Source organism: Anas acuta, chromosome 3 (assembly GCF_963932015.1).
Source record: "Anas acuta chromosome 3, bAnaAcu1.1, whole genome shotgun sequence".
Classification (NCBI taxonomy): domain Eukaryota; kingdom Metazoa; phylum Chordata; class Aves; order Anseriformes; family Anatidae; genus Anas; species Anas acuta.
The window spans coordinates 113,031,136-113,051,609 of NC_088981.1; the positions used below are offsets into that span (position 1 = coordinate 113,031,136).

General features: G+C 42.4%; 1 protein-coding gene and 1 long non-coding RNA gene across 3 annotated transcripts; one reads left to right on the plus strand and one right to left on the minus strand.

Moving 5' to 3' along the window:
- Nucleotides 1–1,475: 1,475 nt before the first annotated feature.
- On the minus strand, nucleotides 1,476–8,708 carry LOC137854859 (uncharacterized). The gene is made up of 4 exons (XR_011095422.1): nucleotides 8,091–8,708; nucleotides 2,908–7,615; nucleotides 2,451–2,617; nucleotides 1,476–1,949 (listed from the first exon to the last, which is right to left on the minus strand). It is a non-coding gene; the product is annotated as an uncharacterized lncRNA (long non-coding RNA).
- Nucleotides 8,709–9,306: 598 nt separating this feature from the next.
- Nucleotides 9,307–15,761, plus strand: ENPP4 (ectonucleotide pyrophosphatase/phosphodiesterase 4). Of its 2 annotated transcripts, XM_068678806.1 has the most exons (5): nucleotides 9,307–9,420; nucleotides 10,192–10,294; nucleotides 10,817–11,678; nucleotides 12,602–12,772; nucleotides 15,019–15,761. In XM_068678806.1, the coding sequence occupies exons 3-5, from the start codon at nucleotides 10,859–10,861 to the stop codon at nucleotides 15,381–15,383; spliced, it is 1,356 nt and encodes a 451-aa protein (XP_068534907.1). In that variant the 5' UTR covers nucleotides 9,307–9,420; nucleotides 10,192–10,294; nucleotides 10,817–10,858; the 3' UTR covers nucleotides 15,384–15,761. The 2 variants fall into 2 exon arrangements, with proteins under 2 accessions (XP_068534907.1, XP_068534908.1); XM_068678807.1 differs by lacking the exon at nucleotides 10,192–10,294 and having other exon boundaries at nucleotides 9,317–9,420.
- Nucleotides 15,762–20,474: the final 4,713 nt, after the last annotated feature.

Here is a 20,474-nt window from a genome sequence, read left to right on the forward strand (position 1 = left end):
ACTGCCTCTCAGTTATGCAGATTACTAACAAATTTAACTATGTTTAATCTTATGGGTTTGAGCCAAAAACAAATAATAAAAAAGTAGGGGGCGCCGGGGGCATTTTCTTTACCCATCATGTTGACTTAAAATCCTTAAAACTTCCTGAGATGCAACTGTCACAGCTAGGATTTCTAAAAGTAACCCAAAAGAGAGGTTAAAGAGAAAGATCGTGATTCCAGCGATCTCCAACCAGAACAACCAGGGGAACGCATGTCCTTTCACGTGATAGAGTAACAGCTGCTGCCTGCCTGCAATTTACGACTGTAGTTTACTGTCATTATTCTTACATTGAACTTTTTAGATTGCTAATAAAGTTGATATATCAAAAGCAAACCAATAATTCAGCTTATTAAACTTGGATTCACCTTCTAAGGCTCTTAGATAATCTGGAAAGCACCAAAATCTTACTCACATCCACGTTTAATCACCGTAACAGTGAGGAAAACCACTACAGCAGAATTTGAATTCTCTACATGGAACCAGCAATACCATAGAAAGATGCAAGCATCAGAGATTGATGAGATCTTGTCGCTCATGAGTGCACGAGACCTAAATGATTCTGAAATGTGTGCTGTGTAATCCATATTGCAAACTTCCAGCATTAAAAGTCAGCTATTAGGCTACCAATAAAACTGTAAAAATAATGAATTTAAATTACTACTGTCATGACATTTGTTTCATTAATCAAACTTACAGACTTAACTTTTCTAACATGAGATGCCTGTAGAATGATTTATATCCCGAAATTGGTGCTCTACATAAAACAGAGGTTACATTCTGATTTTGTGGAAGGATTTTTGCTATCAAGTGAAAATAAATTTAGTAGTATTAGAGACAAAAATGTTACAAAAATCTGTGTGTAGTCTAAATTGGGATTTTACGGGATTCTCTTTGTGCACAGCTCCCAGCAGGAAGCTGGAGATCCAAAAGCACTTTCCTGGACAAATCCAGTTCCCTTATCTGAAATAGGAAAGTCCCAGTGACAGTGGAATTAGTGAAATTATGCAGCAGAAGGAAGAGAAATCCAGAGCAAAGACCTGCACTGAGGAGCAAGCTGTGGGGCCTTCAGCATAGCAGCAAGGGAGCAAATACCTAAATGACAGGCACTGAAAGATCTGACACTAAACCTACAGTCACAGAATCAGAATCACAGTCATCCCTTTACAGATCACAGACATACAACAGCATTGTCAGAGAGAGAAACTTTAGGGAAAACCAGAAACCCACTGTGTCATATGACCCTTCCAATAATTTGGGGTTCTCTAACTGCTGACTAAAAGTATTAAACAGAATTATACCTCCAGCCTCTTCTGCTTTTCTTACTGATTCTTAGATCAGGTGCTTTTAACCCAGTGTTAGCATGCAAAATTCAAGTTGTAACTCAAGGAAAGACAGATAGCAAAGAAGGAAAACAGCTCCCCAGAGTTGTCACTGAGGCAAAGAATTTTATTTTAATAGTAACCTTGCAGACCTCTGAGGTTGTAGCACTCTTCTCCATGTTTGGCTCAGAGCTTAGAAAGTGCTGCTTCAGAAAACTGTTCCAGTCCAGAAGTCTTGAAATTTTCCTGCGTCTTTTATTTTCAGTACAGTCTACAATCTGTCACTATAGTAAAGAAATGTAAATTTCAAGAAACCTAGGGAAAAAGTTCCTAGTAAGTTCATTGATTTTATAACTGATTTTTTTTTCAATTAATATTTGTTGCTTTTAAAAAAGCACTGGCATTTCTTCACATTTTATAGAAATTCACTTGTATTTCCATCTGCATCTGGTCAAATTCTTCTGAGCATGGCCTTGGTAAGTGACTCCAACTGATTTTCAAATCTTTCTCACCCAGGGTTAAATTTCAGGGTTAAATATTCTGGGATCATAAAAATTCCCTTCTTAGTTACTCGTGGTGGCAAATCACCTGAGGAAGAAAAGGATAAGGACACACAACTCCTTCAGAGCAAAACAAAGACCAAAGGACAGTTGTGTGGTATTACAGCAAATGACTTTTTTTTTTTTTCCTCCACAGAGACATTAGCAGGATGCAGCAGCACCTGCTGGAGGGTATAAAATATCACAGGTAAAAGATATAAAAAAAGAGTAACATACAAGTATTAAAAAAAAAGAAAAAAAGGAGTTGGTGTTGATTTCATTAGTCACAAACATGAGTTAGCTGTGTTCTGTTTTACCCTGCATGCCTACCAAGAGCAAAGGAAAATACCACTCAGCTCCAAGGTCCAGACTTCATTCTTGTGCCAGCAATAAAGCCCCACAGGGCGCACAACCACCGTTCAGAATTTACACAGGTGGAAACCAGGTGTGTTTCGAATTACATGATATGAACCCGCCGCTAGTTTACAACCCTTACATTTCATCTGCAGGGAAGATAGAAAGAATTTTAGTGCCACAATTCAAAAGTTACCTGACTACAAAGGTGATTGAAACTGAGGTGCCCACACTGTGCCCTTGGGACACTGCTAGAGTTGTGGCCTGCTCTCCTTAGTGCTGCTCCCTCCAGTCCCCAGCCAAAAAGATCTTCATCTTCAGCAAAGGAGCAGGGCAGAACAGCAGTGAAAAGGCACCTTTCTCCTGCAGGAAAATGAGAAGAAGGAAGGTGTATAAGGCAAATGATTCTGCACTCTGTAGAGGTAAGAGAGCATTAAAAATCTCAGCACGTTGCACTCCATTCTCTACAGAAAAATGAAGCCCTCCAGGCACCCGTCCCAGCCCCACAACCACCAGAATGGAAAATTACAAAGAAGAGAGATCACCAATTTCATCCATCTCCCAAATTCCTCTGGTCCCAAATCTAGAAGGCGTTAAATTAACATAGCAATACTTTCTGCTTTTAGTTCCGTAATTCAAACTGTGTCACTTACCACTATGTGTGTCATCGGCACTCACGTGAACCATCCGATAACACTGGTCACTTGCTTTGCAAAAATAGAAATAACCACATAAACCATAAGCAGCAAAGCTCACATAAGGATGGAGAATGCAAGTATGCAAGCAACAGAAGTATTTATTTTCTATATTTTTTTTTTCACTTTATGACTGAATTTCTTTTTTCCTTTTTACTCTTTCTTTTTATTCTTTCTTAAACAAACAAAAAAAAGAGATAGTGAGAATTAACATGATTCTGATTACAGCTTTCAGTTAGTATGCATAAAACACAAGTCACTGTCACCCAGTAAAATCTAGTAGGTCTCATTTTTAGAAACTTTGGTTTTACTAAGCTTATCTATCTGTTGTTCAGCATCTAGATGAAGCTCATCACTGATTCCTTCTATAGTCCAACAGTAGAATGAATGGTGTCAGAAGATGAAGTATATTCTGTTGATGGTCTTTAGTAATGCAATTCCTCAGTCACCTGAGCTCCCTAAAACAGCTGTCTAAAAGACAGCAAGCTTGGAATTCACCCACATTTAGGAGCCTAGCATTGGGCATCAAAATTCACAGTAGGAACCTCAATTCACTCTGCAGAGATGCCAAGAGCTCAGTTCAAAAACCCAAGCACACACAGACATTTATTAGTATTTAAGCTGTTTGCTTAGACCATCTTTGTTTTATCCCAATGATAAACTATATCCCTGACAGACTTAGAAGACCATTTTAAAATCAGACCCCTGAAGCTGCTACTGAAACTGTATGTGCTCACCTTGTAATCCTAACAGAAATAACCACCTCCAGCCTTGGCTTATTTGAAAATGTCAAGCTGAAGACCAGCTTATAAAGAAATTCCTGCACTGCTAAAGTCAGTTATCCCTCACCTCCAGAGAAGAAGAGAACAATGAGAAGAAGAGGATGTGAAGAAGGAACAGTAAGAACAACACCAGACCCCTAAACTCCGTAGCGTACCTCACATTTTCTCACAGATTAACAATTAAACACAAAAAGCCACATTACACTGTCTAATTAAATTCCCAGTACAACAAGAATTTTACCTGGGTACCCCTTTATCTAAACCACTAACTTGCACATCTTCTAGAAATGCCATCGTACTGCCATAGTACCGGAAGCTTCAAGAGATGCCTCATCCATCAGTTCCACAAGTACCTCCACTAATTATTAGTCCTGCTTAGGAACAGCAATCTGCTTCCACTGGAGTTTCTCAGGAAGTCATCTCCAGCTGGCTCCCACTACAATTTCACGCTTTAGTTACCGAGTCCTTCAGTTTTATTGGCTCTCCAGGTACTTACACAGTCTAAGCAAGAACCTACAAATCTTTCTTGATAACCTAAGCAAATTGAGATGTCTTTGCTTGCTTTATGGTATCTTTTTCCGGCCAGAAGAGGGGCAAGACAATGGAATAAACCAAAACACTCACAGTTGCTGGAAGCTGCTGGACCCAAACAGGATGGTGGTAAACAATGCTTTTTAAAGTCTGTAGGAACAGAGGGATCTTAGCATCTAAAGAGTAAGGGCCCTTTGCACTTGGCAGCACTCACTGCAAAACCCATGAATATTCCTGGCCATTTGGGACACTGGTTTTCCAAAAAACACCATTTATGACAGCACTAACATTCCCACAGCTTTGCAATACATTATCACAGCTACACTACGGGTTCTGGGAGGAAGACTGTTTACAGTTTACAGACGTATTACAATAAAAATCACAATAAAATCATACCACTTCATTCTCACTCCTGACTGCATGGAATACTTGGATGAAAACACCACCAATTAAACTTTCTTATGACATTTCCAGTCCCACCTTTTTTCTTAAGAGGTCAGCAGCGCCTCATCTCTTTGCAGTTCCCAAACTGTAAGGTTTTATTTGCTACTGATCTTACATTGAACAACACAAGGCAAAGAACTTTAAGTAGCTTTCAGCTCTTAGGAAGACTCCATGCAGGGTACTTTTCTACTTTGGCTCCAAGCTCTCTCTCTACAAGAATGAGAGCCACAAGATCCTGCACCGCTTATTCCTAGAGCCATTAGCACTCACAGAGCTGTATGGCAGGAACAGACTGTGGAAAACAGGTCCAAGCACCTTCAGCTCTCCACAGTTTTTCAAAACGAGAATAGGTTGGTTCAAAAGGAGGAACAAGGCTGTTCAGTACAACACTGTTCTCCTCCAGTCTTGGGATGGTCACGTTTGGATGTCCAAGAAGATCACAGAGATGACTGTGAAGGACAAGAGGTTGCACAGATGTTCTGGAAAATGTAGCTGTATTTTAGTGTGCACATAGAGTTAGTTCATCATCTGAAACTTACTTCATTTCAGTTTCATTTTAACTGTTGCTATATGCAGCTATAAGAGTATCTCTATTCTATTTAAGATACAGGAAGAAAAGAGACAGAAAAAACGCTTCAGAAGATAGAGAACTGGTAGAAGCCTTGGATCATTGCATGATTTTTTATACAAGAGTCAACATGCCCTTGAAGGAGACCTCCAGAAATCCATTTGCTGCTCAATTACCTGGATTCTGTGATCTTCAGGGGCTGGCTCCTAAAATCAGGACCTCACTGTAATAATGGTCATTTGCCTTCACCCAGATTTTTCTTTGCTACTAGCACTGTATAACAGATCTATTTAAAGCCAGCACACCAACGAATTTGACTCTGCATAAGACAAACACTTCCCCACCAGGAACTGGACAAACAATACAAAATTAATTTTGCACCAGACACTCGATTCTCGTGTTATAAATAGATTTTCATTGCTAAAAATACCAGGTATTGCCATTGTCAACAGACATTTTTCAACTTACCTGCTGCAGGGCCTAAACAATTATTACTGATTCAGATGTTCCAAAACCCTGAATGTTGCCTTTTCAGTTCCTTTTGTAAAGCTTTGTCTGGTTCGTCCTCCAACTCCACAGTTAGAAATTCCATTAGAATACCTGATGGCCTAAGAAATATTGATGTTCTATTCGCCCAAAGCAACCGCTCCAAGGAAAACAGTTTTATTTGCCTTTAAAATCTGGCATCATTTCAACATCCTTGTTTACCCCCGAAACTAAGCACACATGGGAAGCCCAGCAACCAAGCTTTAAGCTTTTATACAGCAGAGGCTCTAGCGACTGAAGTAGAAAAGGCAGTGACACCACACTGCTCTGTATCACCCCACCACACAGCCTCAGGGATATCATTCCATAGACAGTTTGAGAAACCGTGCGGTTAGGAGCTTCATTTTGTTTATAGTCTCCATATACAACCTATTCTTCAGATGAAATAGGCACTAGAAGCTGAGAGTCTAATAAATTTTAACAGCTGTTAGTCACTTTGTCAGCTTTTATGGTTTCATGAAACGTCTTCACGTTTTTCTTCATCTCTTCTATATAAAGTGCATCAAAATACTAAAAGTAACCGATTTAAAAAACTACTCAGCAAGCGGAGTAAGTCAGCAAAAACTGATCATGGAGATCTGTCATGGATAAAACTGAGGGGAAAAAAGAATACAGAAAAATGCTTCTCTTTCAATATTCAATCTAGTTACTTGAACTGGAAGTAATGAAAGTGCCCTGCATTTTCTTAAGAAATTAAGACAAATACCTGAACTATTCATGTGCAACCCCATGTTTCCACCTGAATAAAAAGGAGTTGCTTTCCCCCCACACCAGTACCAACAGGAGAATATGGTTGCCCATCTGGAAACCAAACGTTTTACTAAACCTAACCAAAGACTGAGAATGTTTTGTAGTTGCCGACCCTTTACTTTCTGTCATTCAGTAAATTCCACAGACACAAACAAATGTGTATCATGGTTTTCAAGCTGCAACCACTCAGCTCTAGTACAGCAGCAAAAAGCTGGCATCTGAAGCATCTGGCAGGACTTAGTACAATCTAGTGCTTAGAACTACAGTCTGCAGACAAACGTGGGGTGAAATACAATACAGAGAGAAAGGTGGTGAAACGTAACCATCTTGGTCATTTCCAGTTTTACTTAATATAACTGTATACATAACTAGTCCATTTCTTGTTGGCATACACTGTACACAGAACTGAGACCTGCATTAAATGTGATACGTGTTGGCTAGCACATTTCAGAAGCGCAGAGTTGGTGAGGAACGCTGCCTTTATGATGCGTCAAATTGGACGCATTACAGGTGAATACTGTAAATAGGTTTCAAAGCATATGGCTAAGGGTAAACAAGAGATTACTCACACCTTTGAGGACTGAATAGCTGAGTAAGTATGCTGCCGAACTAGGTTAACAAGTGACCTTTGATGATTATGTCTGTATCTCTCAATAAAGTTGGTAACAAGACCTGAGTCATATACAAAACTGAATCAAAATTAGACAAATTAAAAAATTGCATGTTATGTATACCCTAGACCTTTAATTCACTCCCACAATAAATCTTTAGAAGCAAATGCAGTACAGTAATTGATAAAGAATATTGCCCTTTCCCACGTGGCCGTGTGCATATTGACAGAGCTGAATTAGCATAGCTAAAAAAAACAACCCACACCACAACCTTGACTTGAACTTTACATCTGAATTGCGAGGTCTTAAATGTTTACCTTTTTTTTTTCTTTTTCTTTTTAAATAATCCTGTGCTTTGCCACACTTAGTACATTCCATGAATCAAGGTGAATCAGAGAGGCACGTCACCTTGTCCAGCAGTTTTCTCTTGGCACCTGCAAATCAGCAGCCATAACTTTAAAAGCACGCCACAGTTGGCACACAGAGGTAGCATATCCTGTTGGACTCATACATATGTGAAAGCCATTAAGAAGAAACAAGCTGAAATGTATGCAGCATTCAGGACAAACAGGCTAGCAGGGCAAGCAATGCAATTTAGATCCTCTGCTTAAGTCTGCCATGAAGCTATAGACATGTCTCTTTCTCTCTTTTTTTTTTTTTTTGGATGAAATTGGAAATGTAGTTATGAATTCTGCTGTATTCTGTTCAAGGACACGTTTTCTCTCTCTACACAGAGATGATTTTATTGTAATTCAGCACCAGTAACTTAACAGGTTTTGCAGAATTACTAATCCATTCTCATAATAAAAAGGTTAACCAACAAAATGCAAATTGTTTGTCTGAACTCAGGCAAACTGACCAAAACCCAGAACAGGCCTGAACACATCACGCCACACACTGCCTTCTTACCAGCAGCCCTGGCGTGCACAGCACCTACATTCAGTAATGCTTTCATTATGCGTGTATTCTGGGCTTTAGGGTAAAAAGGTGTTGTCACGAGAGCATGACGAGGTCACGCACAGCCAAGCGCATGAACAGCCAGCTCTGAGCTGTGGGACAGAAAGGGAGAGGCGATGGAGGAGAGTGGAGATCTGCAGCCGCACTGATGACCCCACAGCCTGGGGTTGCCGCAGCACCCTGGGGGAATGCCAGACCGCTGCTGGCCACCCCACAGCGTCCCCCCTCACGGGCACTCCAGCCGAGGGTGACAATGAACACCATGGCCCCCAGTCACCACAGCCACCTGCTGCAGCTCCCCTCAGCCTCGCTCCCCTCAATTCTCCTCAGCCCCGTTCCCCCCAGCCCCTATCACCCCGTCAGCTCCCCTCAGCCCCACTCCCCTCAGTTCTCCTCAGCCCAGCTCGCCTCAGCTCTCAACTTCCCTCAGCCCCCATCAGCTCCCCTCAGCCCCATTCCCTTCAGCCCCCTCAGTTCCTGACTCCCTTCAGCCCCACTCCCCCCAGCCCCTACCTGATCCCTTCAGCCCTGCTCCCCTCAGCTCTCAGGTTCCCTCAGCTCCACACCCCAAAGCCCTGTTCCCCCCAACCCCTATCAGCCCCCCCCAGCCCCATTCCCTTCAGTACCCCTCAGCCTTGCTCCCCCCAGCCCCTATCAGCACCCCCCCAGCCCCATTCCCCTCAACACCTCCCAGTCCCACACCCCTCAGCCCCCCTCAACTCCTGACTTCCCCCAGCTCCGCTCCCCCCAACCCCTATCAGCTCCCTTCAGCACAGAATCCCAGAGCCATTAGGGTTGGAGGAGCCCCCCAAGACCACCTGCTCCAACCACCCCACCACCAATGTCACCACTGAACCCTGTCCCCAAGCACCACATCCAACCTCTCCTTGAACACCCCCAGGGACGGTGACTCCACCACCTCCCTGGGCAACCCGCCCCAGTGCCTGACTGCTCTTTCTGAGCAGAAATGTCTCCTCATTTCCAACCAGTACCTCCCAGTACTCCCAGTACCCCCTACCAGCCCCCTACCCCTATTCCCCTCACCCCTCCTAGCCCCGCTCTCCCCAGCCGCCCCCCCCATTCCTCCCCGCGTCCCTCCCCCCCCTCCTCCACCAATCACAGCCGCCCCCAGCGGGCTCCCCGACCAATCGCAGCCCTCCCCGGCGCCCCCCCCTCCCTCCCCGGCCGATGGCTGCCGTTTGCCCCTCCCCTCCCCGGCCCCTTCCCCTTCCCTTCCCCGGCCGCCGCCGCCGCTCCGCGCCCCCTCGGCGGGCACCGCACGGTGGGCACGGGGCGAAACCGCCGGGGGAGGGCATTGGGGGGGGGGTCTGGGGGCTTTTACGGGAGGATTTGGGGGTGTTTAGGGTGAATCTGGGGGTTTTGGAGCGAATCGAGGGTGTTTGGGGTTTTTTCCCCCAAAATAGCGGGGTGCCCCCGAGGTGGCGGTGCTGGGCTGCAGGAGCTCTTCCTGTGGTTTGGGGGAAATTTGGGGGGGTTCAGGGGGGCCTCACGGCCCTGCGGCACCTTCTGGCTGCTGGGGGTGCAGGGGGAGGTAGGGGTATTTGGGCAGAAAGTGGGGTCACAGCGCGCTGGGGGCACTGCAGGGGTAGGGCAGGAGATGCATGGGAGGGTAAACCCAAAATATTTCTGTCTGTCTGTCCCTGGAGTATCTGTCACCGCTACGGTTAGGAAGTTCTGTGCTTTTCCTTCTCTGATCAGCCCGGTTTTTGCAAATACCCTAAAGGAGCAAAGTGCTGGAGCAGGGCTTGCCTTGGGAGCAAGGCAATCTCACATCTCTCATTAATAACCCCGAGCTTCCTCCCTCTTTAACACCCTCTAAAATCCTGCTGCATCTCCCCGACCCAAGCACCTGTCACATGAAAGAAGTTCGAGCATGTCCTTCCTGCTGCCAGCTTCTCCTGACTTAAAAGGACAGGGAAAAAGCTCATAAATTATACCCTGCATCCATACTGTCCTTTAATTCCTTGATAAGAAATAACTTCTATCACTGCACAGGTTACTAATGTGTTTTTTTTTTCCCTTTTTATTTTAGAGAGACATATGGCACACAAAGAACAGGTTTAAATGCTGTTACGGCCGATGTATAGCAGCTCAGAAGGAAAGCAGAAGTAGCTCCTGGCAGTTCCCTGTATTGAGTAAGCAATAAGTCAGGAGGAGTGTTGAAAGGCTCAGAAGCCTTCCAGCAACTCCAGATGGTAGGAAAGGTGGGATGAAAAAGGAAATGGGTTGCCGGGCTGAGCACTGATGTGTGAACACGAGTCCTGAATGTGGAGCCAAAGCTGTTTAGTGCCTGTGCTTGAACATGCAAAAAAAAATACGTGTTGTTTGGCTTGGAGTGCAGAATGTTAACGAGAGAGACAAAATGATGGAATAACTGCTTTAAAAAAAAAAAAAAAAGAAGAGAAAATGACTCTTCCTTTCATTTAGTCTGTGATGAAAAATGTCTCGCTGCTCATTTGTTTTGATACGTGAGGAGCTATGGCAATATATGGAAACTTCTGAAGTCAGCAGGGAAACTTTCTGTTGGCCTCAGTGGTTGTTTACACCACTTGTTCTCCAGTTAACCTCTACAAGGAAGATGTGTGTGATGTATAGCTAGTTAAACTGGTTCCAGCGCGCTTATTTTGAATTGAGTCTTGTCTTTTTACATTTTTCAGGTGCATCTGCTTAATTGCTGGAAATATTTTGAAGCATCAACCATGAGCTTGCTGCTAACCTTGCTCCTGTCTGGAATAGTCGCCTGTTGTGGTCACCCGGGTGATTCAGTGCCTAGGTTACTCTTAGTGTCCTTTGATGGCTTCAGGGCTGATTACTTGGAAACCTATCATCTTCCTCATCTTCAGGAGTTCATTGAAGATGGTGTGCTTGTAAAACAAGTTACAAATGCTTTTATCACCAAGACTTTCCCAAACCATTACAGCATAGTGACAGGTTTATATGAAGAAAGCCACGGCATCGTGGCTAATGACATGTATGATGCGGATACCAAGAAAAAGTTCTCGCAGTTCAATGATTCAGATCCCTTCTGGTGGAATGAGGCGGTTCCAATTTGGGTAACAAATCAGCAGCAGGGAAATGGGACGAGTGCTGCTGCAATGTGGCCTGGTACCGATGTAAAAATTAACAATGCGACCCCCCACTTCTTTATGAAGTACAATTTTTCAGTAAAGTTTCAGGAGAGAGTGGAGAAAATTGTTACGTGGCTGAACAGCTCTGATCCAGTAGTCAATTTTGCTACGTTGTACTGGGAAGAACCAGATGTGAGCGGGCACAAGTATGGACCGAACGATACTGAGAACATGCGCAAAGTGTTAGAAAAAGTGGATAATCACGTTGGTTACCTTAAGAGTAAGCTGAAGGCCTCAGGTTTATGGGACTCTATTAATGTCATCATAACGAGTGATCATGGGATGGCCACATGTTCTCCAAAGAAGCTGATTGTCCTGGATGGCTGTATTGATCGCAGTAACTATGTTCTCATCGACAAGAGTCCAGTTGCTGCAGTGCTGCCAAAAAAGAGTATGTGATAGTTCTTGTTTTTTAAGTTGTACATTGAGGTTTTTTTGTTGTTGTTGTTTTTAAGTATACATTGAGATTTAAATCTTGCTTACCTTCACATCTTTTGCAGGATGAGTGTAGCTAATACTGCACAACGTTGACATAATTTAATGGAAAAGCAAAAAAAAAAAAGTCAGTTTAGAAGTTACTTTGCTTTGGTAATCAGTGGGATGAGGAGCACTGTGTCAAATTACCTATGCAATTAGGCACTTAGAGTGTCTGCTCTCTTGTTGCTCAAGTATTCTATAAGGTTGCAATTCATATGGAGCATGAAATAAACACTCAGGTTTATTCAGAAAAAAAAATGTCATTGTTGAGACTTCCAACTAAAAATCTAAAATCAACGTTGGTTGCTTTACAGCTTTCGTTTCTGTGAATGAAACTTGAGTTTTCATACTGTGAATTTGTTTTCTGTATCTCAGGGTAGTCTCTAACAGGTGTGACTCATGACACTGCTGGTCTTCTCAGTTTCTTCAGCTGTGGCCAGACTGAAGCAATTATAGCAAACAACATGATTTATAGATTAGCAAAAAGTTTATTTTCACTGCTTTGGCTAAAATATTGACTACTTTGGTGTGTGATTGCTTTCTCTTGATCTCTCTGCTTGAATTTTTTACCCACTTCCCACTTCTCCAAAAACACAGAGTTGAATTTTAGGTTTCAGACACAAAGTGCCTGGTTTAAAATGGGTGCAAGTTGTGAAATCCACCTTGATACATTTCACTAGGGATGTAGAACAATAATTTACTCTGTCTTTAAAAAAAAAAAAAAAAATGATTGATTGGGGGGCGGAGGGGAGGAAGAGATCTAGATTTAATGAGAGATGATTGCAGTAAACAGGACATAATTTCCAACTGTTTCATATGCATTTTTTTTCTTGACAGATAAAAAACACGTATACAACTTACTGAAAAAATGCGGCAATCATATGAAAGTATATCTCAAGGAGGAGATTCCAGAACGATTTCATTATCGGCATAATAAGAGAATTCAACCCATAATTCTGGTTGCAGATGAAGGCTGGACAATTGTGCAAAATGAGTCTCTTTTAAAATGTAAGTCTCATTTCCTCGTTTGTGCTCTTTGTGACTTGCACTGGTGAACTGTTTGGTTTATTCCAGCAATCTGTAGCAGGTCCTAGCTTGCAAGTGGAGTCTTTGCACTTTAGGATCATCTCAGACAATGTTTTCCAGAATATTCTCAGCCTCAACCTGGGGTGTTTTAACAGATGAGGAAGATAGGGGATGTTCTGTTGGCTCCAACACTTGACTAAGTTCAGCTTAATAGCCTGAGATACGCTTTGCTGGCAAACTTGCCTCAGGTAACTCTAAGTCTGTATTTCAAGCTTTGACCAGCATGTGGTTTAAATGTTTATGCATAAAACCATACAGAAAAGAAACATAAATAAGGAAATATTTGATGTTACTGTACACACATTAGTGAACACAAGAAATGGGAGGAAATGTTATAAATAATAGGAGCCCAATAATAATGGCTAAGAAGCCAGAATTCTTCCTGTCAGGAAGATATCAAATAGCATGTTTCAAAACCAGTGACAGATGTTACTTCACACAATGCACTGGTAAGTTATGCCCTTTCTTCCTGCTCTACTAATAACGTATATATGGGTTCAGAAAGCAACTGGGCAAATTTTTGGAAGAGAAATCCATTAATAGAAATGAAATACAAAGGTACCAATTTCCAGAAAGTTTCTAAGCAGCAGAAAGCTGCTGGTATGCCAGGGCTAGCACTCAGCTAGCCCTGTGGCATGGTTCCCAGACTATCTCTTATGACTGGGTGTGGGGTGGTGGAAACTCCCAGTTTCACCCAGCTTGTCTGCCCTTTGCACATTTAAGTCCAAATTTTGTCATTATTTGTACAGAAGTACTGTTTATGATGTAAGACGTGCTTGTATTTGAATTTCCCCTAAAAGTTTGCTGCAATCATCCTCAAACTGACAATGTTTAACACCTTCAGTTCCTTCCTAATAGAACTCTTTGTTTTCATGGTTAGGTTCAATGTAAAGTACCTAAAAATAGTTAATAACTGTATATTTAGAAGTAACAATACTGTCTTGGTTGAAATGAGTCACTTGTCAAAAGAACTTTGCTAGCCACAGCTTTCTAGAAGCAGGACGGGGATGTTTTAGCCTAAATGCCCCCATAAGTGTTTATTGTTCTCGTGGACAAAGTGGCAGCACAATGATTGGCAAGTGTACCAATACCAACACTGTTCCTAGCAGTGTTAGCACACGTGCGTCCTCCTGCAATAGCACTGTTCGAAACGAGTAAATAGTGGAAGAAATCTAATCAGATCTAATTAGATTAGATCTAATCTAATCGCAAGCAAGATAAACGGTGCAGGTGTGTCTTCATAATAACAAACACAATGGTACAAAACGTTAAAAAGGAACGTTGAAAGTATACCAAAGTGGTAAGTGTGACTTCAGGCAATAGGACTTGTGACATTTCAGATCGGAAACCGTTTAATGAAGTGGTTAAGGAGACAGTTCTGGGGGCAGATTTACTAAACTGATACTAAGAAATGAACTGTAAACCAAAACACAGTCGCTCAAACTCTGTGCTGAGGGTGCTATGAGAAATTTTGGCACGTAGAACACGTTTGTCAGGCATGATATTAGGAAATTGGACTATGGCTGCTTTTTAGCTGTTTATATTCCACAAAATGTCACAGTATTTCTTAAAAATCTACCAAATGCCCAAGTACTGGTGACCTTGTAGCCACAAAGTTCTGTTGTGTGTCTGTGATCCTTTGCCTGTTTTTGCTTTTGATTATGTAGGGATTTGTTTGGGTATCTAATCTGATAAATTTGGGTACCTAATCTGATAAGCATGATCTAAGAGGACTTTAATATGCACAAAGTGAACACCGTCAAGGGTGTTTGACTTTATGAGGCAGGTGCTTCTTAAGGGGAAGTATCTTTCCAAAATCCAAGAAACACAAGCTTGCATTCTGTGGACTTGTGGAATGGTAACACCCTTTTCAACTTCAGCATGAGGAGGGTGGGGGGGGGTGGAACTGAAAGTGTCAGTGAGCAGAAAGAAAAGAGATTAACCGGGAGAGGTGGGGAAGGAACATGGCTGAAGGCTGGTGTGGGAAAAGACTGCTGGGGAGTCAGGAAGAGGGAAGGGGCTCTGGGTTCCTTCAGAGTTTGGTCCAAGGGCTGCGTTTAGTTTCTGCATCAGTCCTTGGTTAAAATACGTGCCTTTTGGGGGTGGGGGGAGTGCTCTATATGCAAACAGTAACGGCGATGTTAACTCTTGCATTTGCCTTTCTCCAGTAGGTGACCATGGCTATGACAACGCTCTCCCAAGCATGCATCCATTCCTGGCTGCTCGAGGGCCTGCTTTTCATCGGGGCTACAAGCAGAGCACAATAAACAACGTTGATATTTACCCAATGATGTGCCACATCCTGGGACTGACCCCGCAGCCGCACAATGGCACTTTCAGTAACACCAAGTGCTTGCTCACTGACCAGTGGTGCATAAATCTCCCCGAAGCTATTGGGATAGTTATTGGGGTTCTTATGGTACTGACTACTTTCACCTGCATTATAATAATCTCAAAGAACAGAGTAGCTCCTCCACGTCCATTTTCCCGACTTCAGTTACAATCTGATGATGATGATCCTTTAATTGGATAGCATGCAGAGAGCTGAGCCTAGCTTGCTAAACAGTGGATTCAGCAGGCGAGTTCAAGATTGCACTGGACGGCATTCTTTGATGCACTTTAATGGTATCTGTGTAAAATACTGTACAGCCAGAACCTGTTAACTTGTTTGTGTGTGTTACTTGACTAGTAAAAAATATTTTCAGAAAGAAATACTGAACGGGTTGCTTTTTGCTGGAAGAGATGATTTAAGAAAATAAAGATGTTTAATTTTTCATTCAAGACTTTGAATGCTTCTAAAATGAAATTCCAGAATGAAATTCCAGACTGTGAACTAGCAAGGATAGACAAAATGAATTTTGACGTTTGTAAGTGATAAATGTTTTTGGTATTAAATTTAAATTAATGTTGATTTCTTTTAGTGTTTTTGTACCTGTATTGGAGAGATTTTTTTTTTCTGAGTTAGAAAAAGTTAGTTCAGTTTGGACACTATATTCTGATTTGTTCTTAAATCTGGGGAGAAAGGGTGAAGAGAAGGGGTGATACTTGTGTTTCCACCTTAAGCCAGCAATATGACAAGTAACTGGTGAGAAGGAGAAAGGAAGTCAGTGAGGAAAGAGCTGTTACGTATCACTTCTATGCTGGCAACTTCTAGCTTGAGCAATGAAGTGTCTGGTCCAACAGCTAGATCACTGGGCAGATGCTGAAGCTTCCGTGTGTGTCTATGGATGACTCAGTTCTGTAGTTTCTGCACTAGGAGAGCTGAGACAGGACTACTTGCTTATCTCAAGGACATTGATTTAATCTGAGAATCCTTGCTTGGATAACTCAGCTTGATGGGCTGGAGTAGTAAAATGGCTGCTTCTAAACACTGTGAAAAGTTTTTTTTCAGGTGTGGACTGCTGAATGTGTTACGGAATAAAGGTGGGTGATGCCCTGTGTACCGGCTGATGATTGTCTTCTGAAGGCTGTCATGCTGAAAAGGAACAAGTTGAAAATGTCATCAAGCAAGGATTCCAAACTTTTGTTTTAACCTTAAAGAAATCTAAATTTAAAGAAAAAGGCTATGACTTCTTTTCTCAGTTAGGATGACCTTTTATCAAAGTTCTGGTGAAGACCAATGCTAATTTTCCTAATTGAACCTCTAGATTCCTTTTTAATCGTTTAGTCTAGTAATTTCCCGTACAAGAGGAAAAAAAAGGTAGTTTGATTTAGATAACCTTAGTTACCTCATCCTTCAATGAGGAAGGAATGTGAGATGATGTTGTCAACGTTAACCCAGAAAGAAAACTGCAGTTACAAAGTCCTTTTCCTATATGTTTGACAGTTTCATGAGCTGGTGAGCTGAAATGAGAGCTGTGGTACATGGTAGCATGCAATACGGTTTCTTGTTCACAAGCTCAAATTCAGTGCAATTTGATGTTAGCCACTGACATCCTCTTAGTAACTGAATGGACCTCCAAGTGTGGACCTTGGGGGGAAGAGCTACTTTGAACTGCCCACTGAAAATATGATAAACTAGAGTTAAAAATGTGCTCCGGTTTTGCTAAGTCATATCTCCTCTTGTCTGAGGATTCTGGTGTATTGATTAACCACAGAATACAAAAATGAACCTATTCTGCTTTCTTTTTCCGTTTTTAAACTAATCATTCTTACTACTTCATTATTTTTTTTTTTAAACTCCAGATTAATCTGAACAGAGAGAGGCTCAGACCCTGGAGCCCCTTCAGAGGTTTTTCAGTCTCTGCTGTTTCTAACAGCATACTAGATGTTTGACAGATGGTATGATATACTGGTAACTGGATTAAACACAAGTTGCTGCTGCTTTGTCTCCTGTTGGAAGATCCAAAATACTTGATTGCATACAGTAAGAAACCAGGTTAATGCCTAAGGCCAAAGTGAATGTTGAGCAAGGTAGAGTGTGGGCTTAGAGTTGTGAAAGGGAGGATGCTCGAATTCCTCCCTCAGAGGGAGCTGTTGGATTCCGGTAATTCTGCTAATAAAGGCTGCCATCCTCAGAGGGTGGTAGAGGTGCTGGAGCTGCTTTGTGCCGCCTGTATTTGGAGAACCACGACAGCTGAATTATCTTCATCTTGCTGGCAGGCAGGGCAAGACCGAACTGTACTGTCCTCTGACCACAAGGGTTATTCTCCTAGATGCTAAAACAGATTATCTCAGCACGTGCTGCGCTCTGTCCTTCCTCTTCTCCCTCCTGCCCCACACTGTTAGCCTCACAGCGTGCGATCCACATGCGTTCAGCTCCACGTACATCACTAGGACAGGCCAGGATCAAGGTTAACGCCCAGATTTTAATTACCAGGAGCGTAAATGTGCAGCGGGTAGCACTGATCTCCACTAACTGCTGTAACAGATAAGGAAATGAGGCTTGAGTGCGTTGCTCCAGCTTGCCCTTGGATAGGAACTGCTGCAGACAACTGAGCTCTGTGAAACCAGAACGTGAGCAGCAGGAGCTAGCAGGAACCCTTAATGCCTTGTACTCCTCTTCCCTTTATCACTGAGAATAAAGCCTTACAGCGTGCAGTGGGAAAGAGTCAGAGAGCTTTAATGATTACTCAAGAAATAGGATAAAACCATTCTGATTGCATTGCCTGTTATTTTCAATCCCAAAGATGAAATATGCCCTGTGGGAGCGCTGAGCGCTCTTCCTAGTGCAATTCTTTGCTGCTGGCAGGGTGAGTTTCAAAGGAGCTCATCCATGTCCAGCACTAAAGCCAGGCTTTTCAGAGAGATTACAGACAAAGCCAGATAATCCAGAACGTGGCCTTTCTCTTTTGAGACAAAGGTAATGTATATGCAGTCATTTGTTTAAACTCTTAGCACCTTACACTTAAAATCTGTACAAATTACTGCTTGTGAAAATAAGCTGCTCGTTTCTTTCTGAAGGGTGAATTCAAACCATCAGAAGCAGCTGTGGTTCCCCCTTCCTGAACGCTGTGATACAGGAGACATCCCACAACAGGTTGTGGTAACCCTAACGGCTGGTTGCATACAGTCAGCTACGATCATACCGGGCTCATTAGGAAAGGGGAAGTTTTTAGTATTTAGATTGGCACTGGAGTGGAGGCTCACTGCTGGGAATTAAGTTTTACAGGGACTGATGTTCCATTTCTTTGTTTGACCTCCATAAACCAAGTCTCAGCTCTGGGTGTAGAGGCCATAAAACACCCATCCCCCTGCAGTGCTGTCGTTTTTGTCCACAGCTGTAGGACTGAGCTGATTTCAATAGCTCTAGGTCCAGAACATTTGTTTCAAAGGAAAGTTTAATTTTATGATAAATTCAGAAGTTGCTGGCTTATTTTCAAAAGCAGTATGATTTCACACCAAAGATCAGACCACGGGGACAGATGTCCGCTTTAATATGCGGAGTGCCAGTCTTTATTGAAGAGAAAAACAACGCGGCAATGGACATTTGTTAACTTGGTATGACTGAGACTGCATCACAGAAATACCATTCATTTGCAATTCTGCTACTGAATTTACTGTTTTAACTGTGCTCGCAACAATTTTTGTATTCTAACTTCTAATAAATGCTCAAAATAACCTTTCTGCATTACAGACGTTTCATTTCTTGAAAGGTGCTTACATCAGCATAGGTAGGATCGAGACAGCATCTGTGGTGATAACTTAAGCTGGGAAGATGAACAGCAGGACTCAAACTGCCTCGTGGTCACTGCCCTGTGCAGCTCAGGATTGTATTGTGTGCCTGAAGTGTCACGTGGCACAGCTCTTTGCTTTATAAAAGCCAGCTTTTGTGCCTTTTTTTTTTTTTTTGAGATTGCATTTATTGTAAACAGTATTACTGTGGCTCTACCAAGGCAGCTTGGAAGAATATTTGTAGTACAAGAAATATTTGAGATCCATATGATTGAAGTTCATTGTTCCCCAAGTCATCCCCCATGACTAAAGTTTTTTGCCTTTTTTTTTTTTTTTTTTTTTTTTTTTTGAGCAAGCACTCAGTACTTGATAGCACTATTACAAAGATATATTTCAGCTTTAACATTTCCGAGCAGGAAAGAAGCATTTGGCATCTTAAAGTATGCTTCACAGGTCAATAGTGAAGGACAAAACCATGCACGCAAGCTTCTCAGTCCCCAAGCTTACGCTACAAGTAGTACACAGTGTACTCATATCCACTTTCCAATCGATGTGTTCATACATCATAAGAAGTGTCACATACACAGAAACCAAATCCCATATCCTCCCCAGCCAAAAAGGTAGCCTGAAGAATCCATCTCACATCACAAGTCTGAAAAGCTGGCATTTTTCTCCAGTGGTATCACATGTGCTTTTGATTTCAGTAAGTGCACAGACACGAGCTGAAAACAGTGTTCAGCACTGTCTGGGCAGGCATCCTCACAAGGTAGCTGCCCAAGAGGTATCTGCAAACACACAAACAGTGAAGGGAACATGTTTAAACTTAAACTGAAATAACTGAATGCTGAAAGGCTCCCTTTGGTTTCCTAGAAACTATCATTTTACCCTCTTCAAAGAAAGGCTTCACAGTGCAACACAGGGCAGTTAAACTGAGAAGAGTTCTCATGGTCACAGTCCCAGCCTGCTTTGAATATTGTGTTCCCCAAACTCTTTGTCAGTGGAGAGCTATTGCTTTTCTTGTCATGGGAATAAATCCCAGCAGGGCTGAGCAACGCTGACCTTGCCCCTTCCTTAAAATCAAGGGTCACCTTGGCTTATTGTAGGACTGCGCCTGTCACAGTAAGAAAAGGGTTGAATACAAATCACTGAGAAAATAACGCAGTTATTTTCACATTTGCCATAAGCATCACCATGAAACTACTGCAATAAAGACAATTTATGTTAAAGCAGCTTGTTCCAAAGTGCTGCAAACAGGGTGACTGAAGAAGCTGCATATGATGGGGGGGGTTATGACACCTTGAGAGGAAGTCCATCTCCAATATTCATCGTTACTCCCATAAAGCCAAAATGTCGATCTATCTTTAAACACACACTCAGTTTGCACCGCATTTGGTTTTCAAGTTGTAAATATAGAAAAATGCAGTCATTTGCCACCCATTATGGATAGTAGGTAGGGGAAGGAGGAATTAGTAACAATTTAGAAATCTAGGTTTGCTTCTCAGGCTTTCCA

What these genes read in the sequence shown, in the direction of transcription:
- ENPP4 (XM_068678806.1), top strand. Translation starts at nt 10,859, where the DNA reads ATGAGCTTGCTGCTAACCTTGCTCCTGTCTGGAATAGTCGCCTGTTGT. An exon ending in TGCAGTGCTGCCAAAAAAGA is followed by an intron (nt 11,679 to 12,601) that starts GTATGTGATAGT and finishes TTTTCTTGACAG; the next exon opens with ATAAAAAACACGTATACAAC. An exon ending in AAATGAGTCTCTTTTAAAAT is followed by an intron (nt 12,773 to 15,018) that starts GTAAGTCTCATT and finishes GCCTTTCTCCAG; the next exon opens with TAGGTGACCATGGCTATGAC.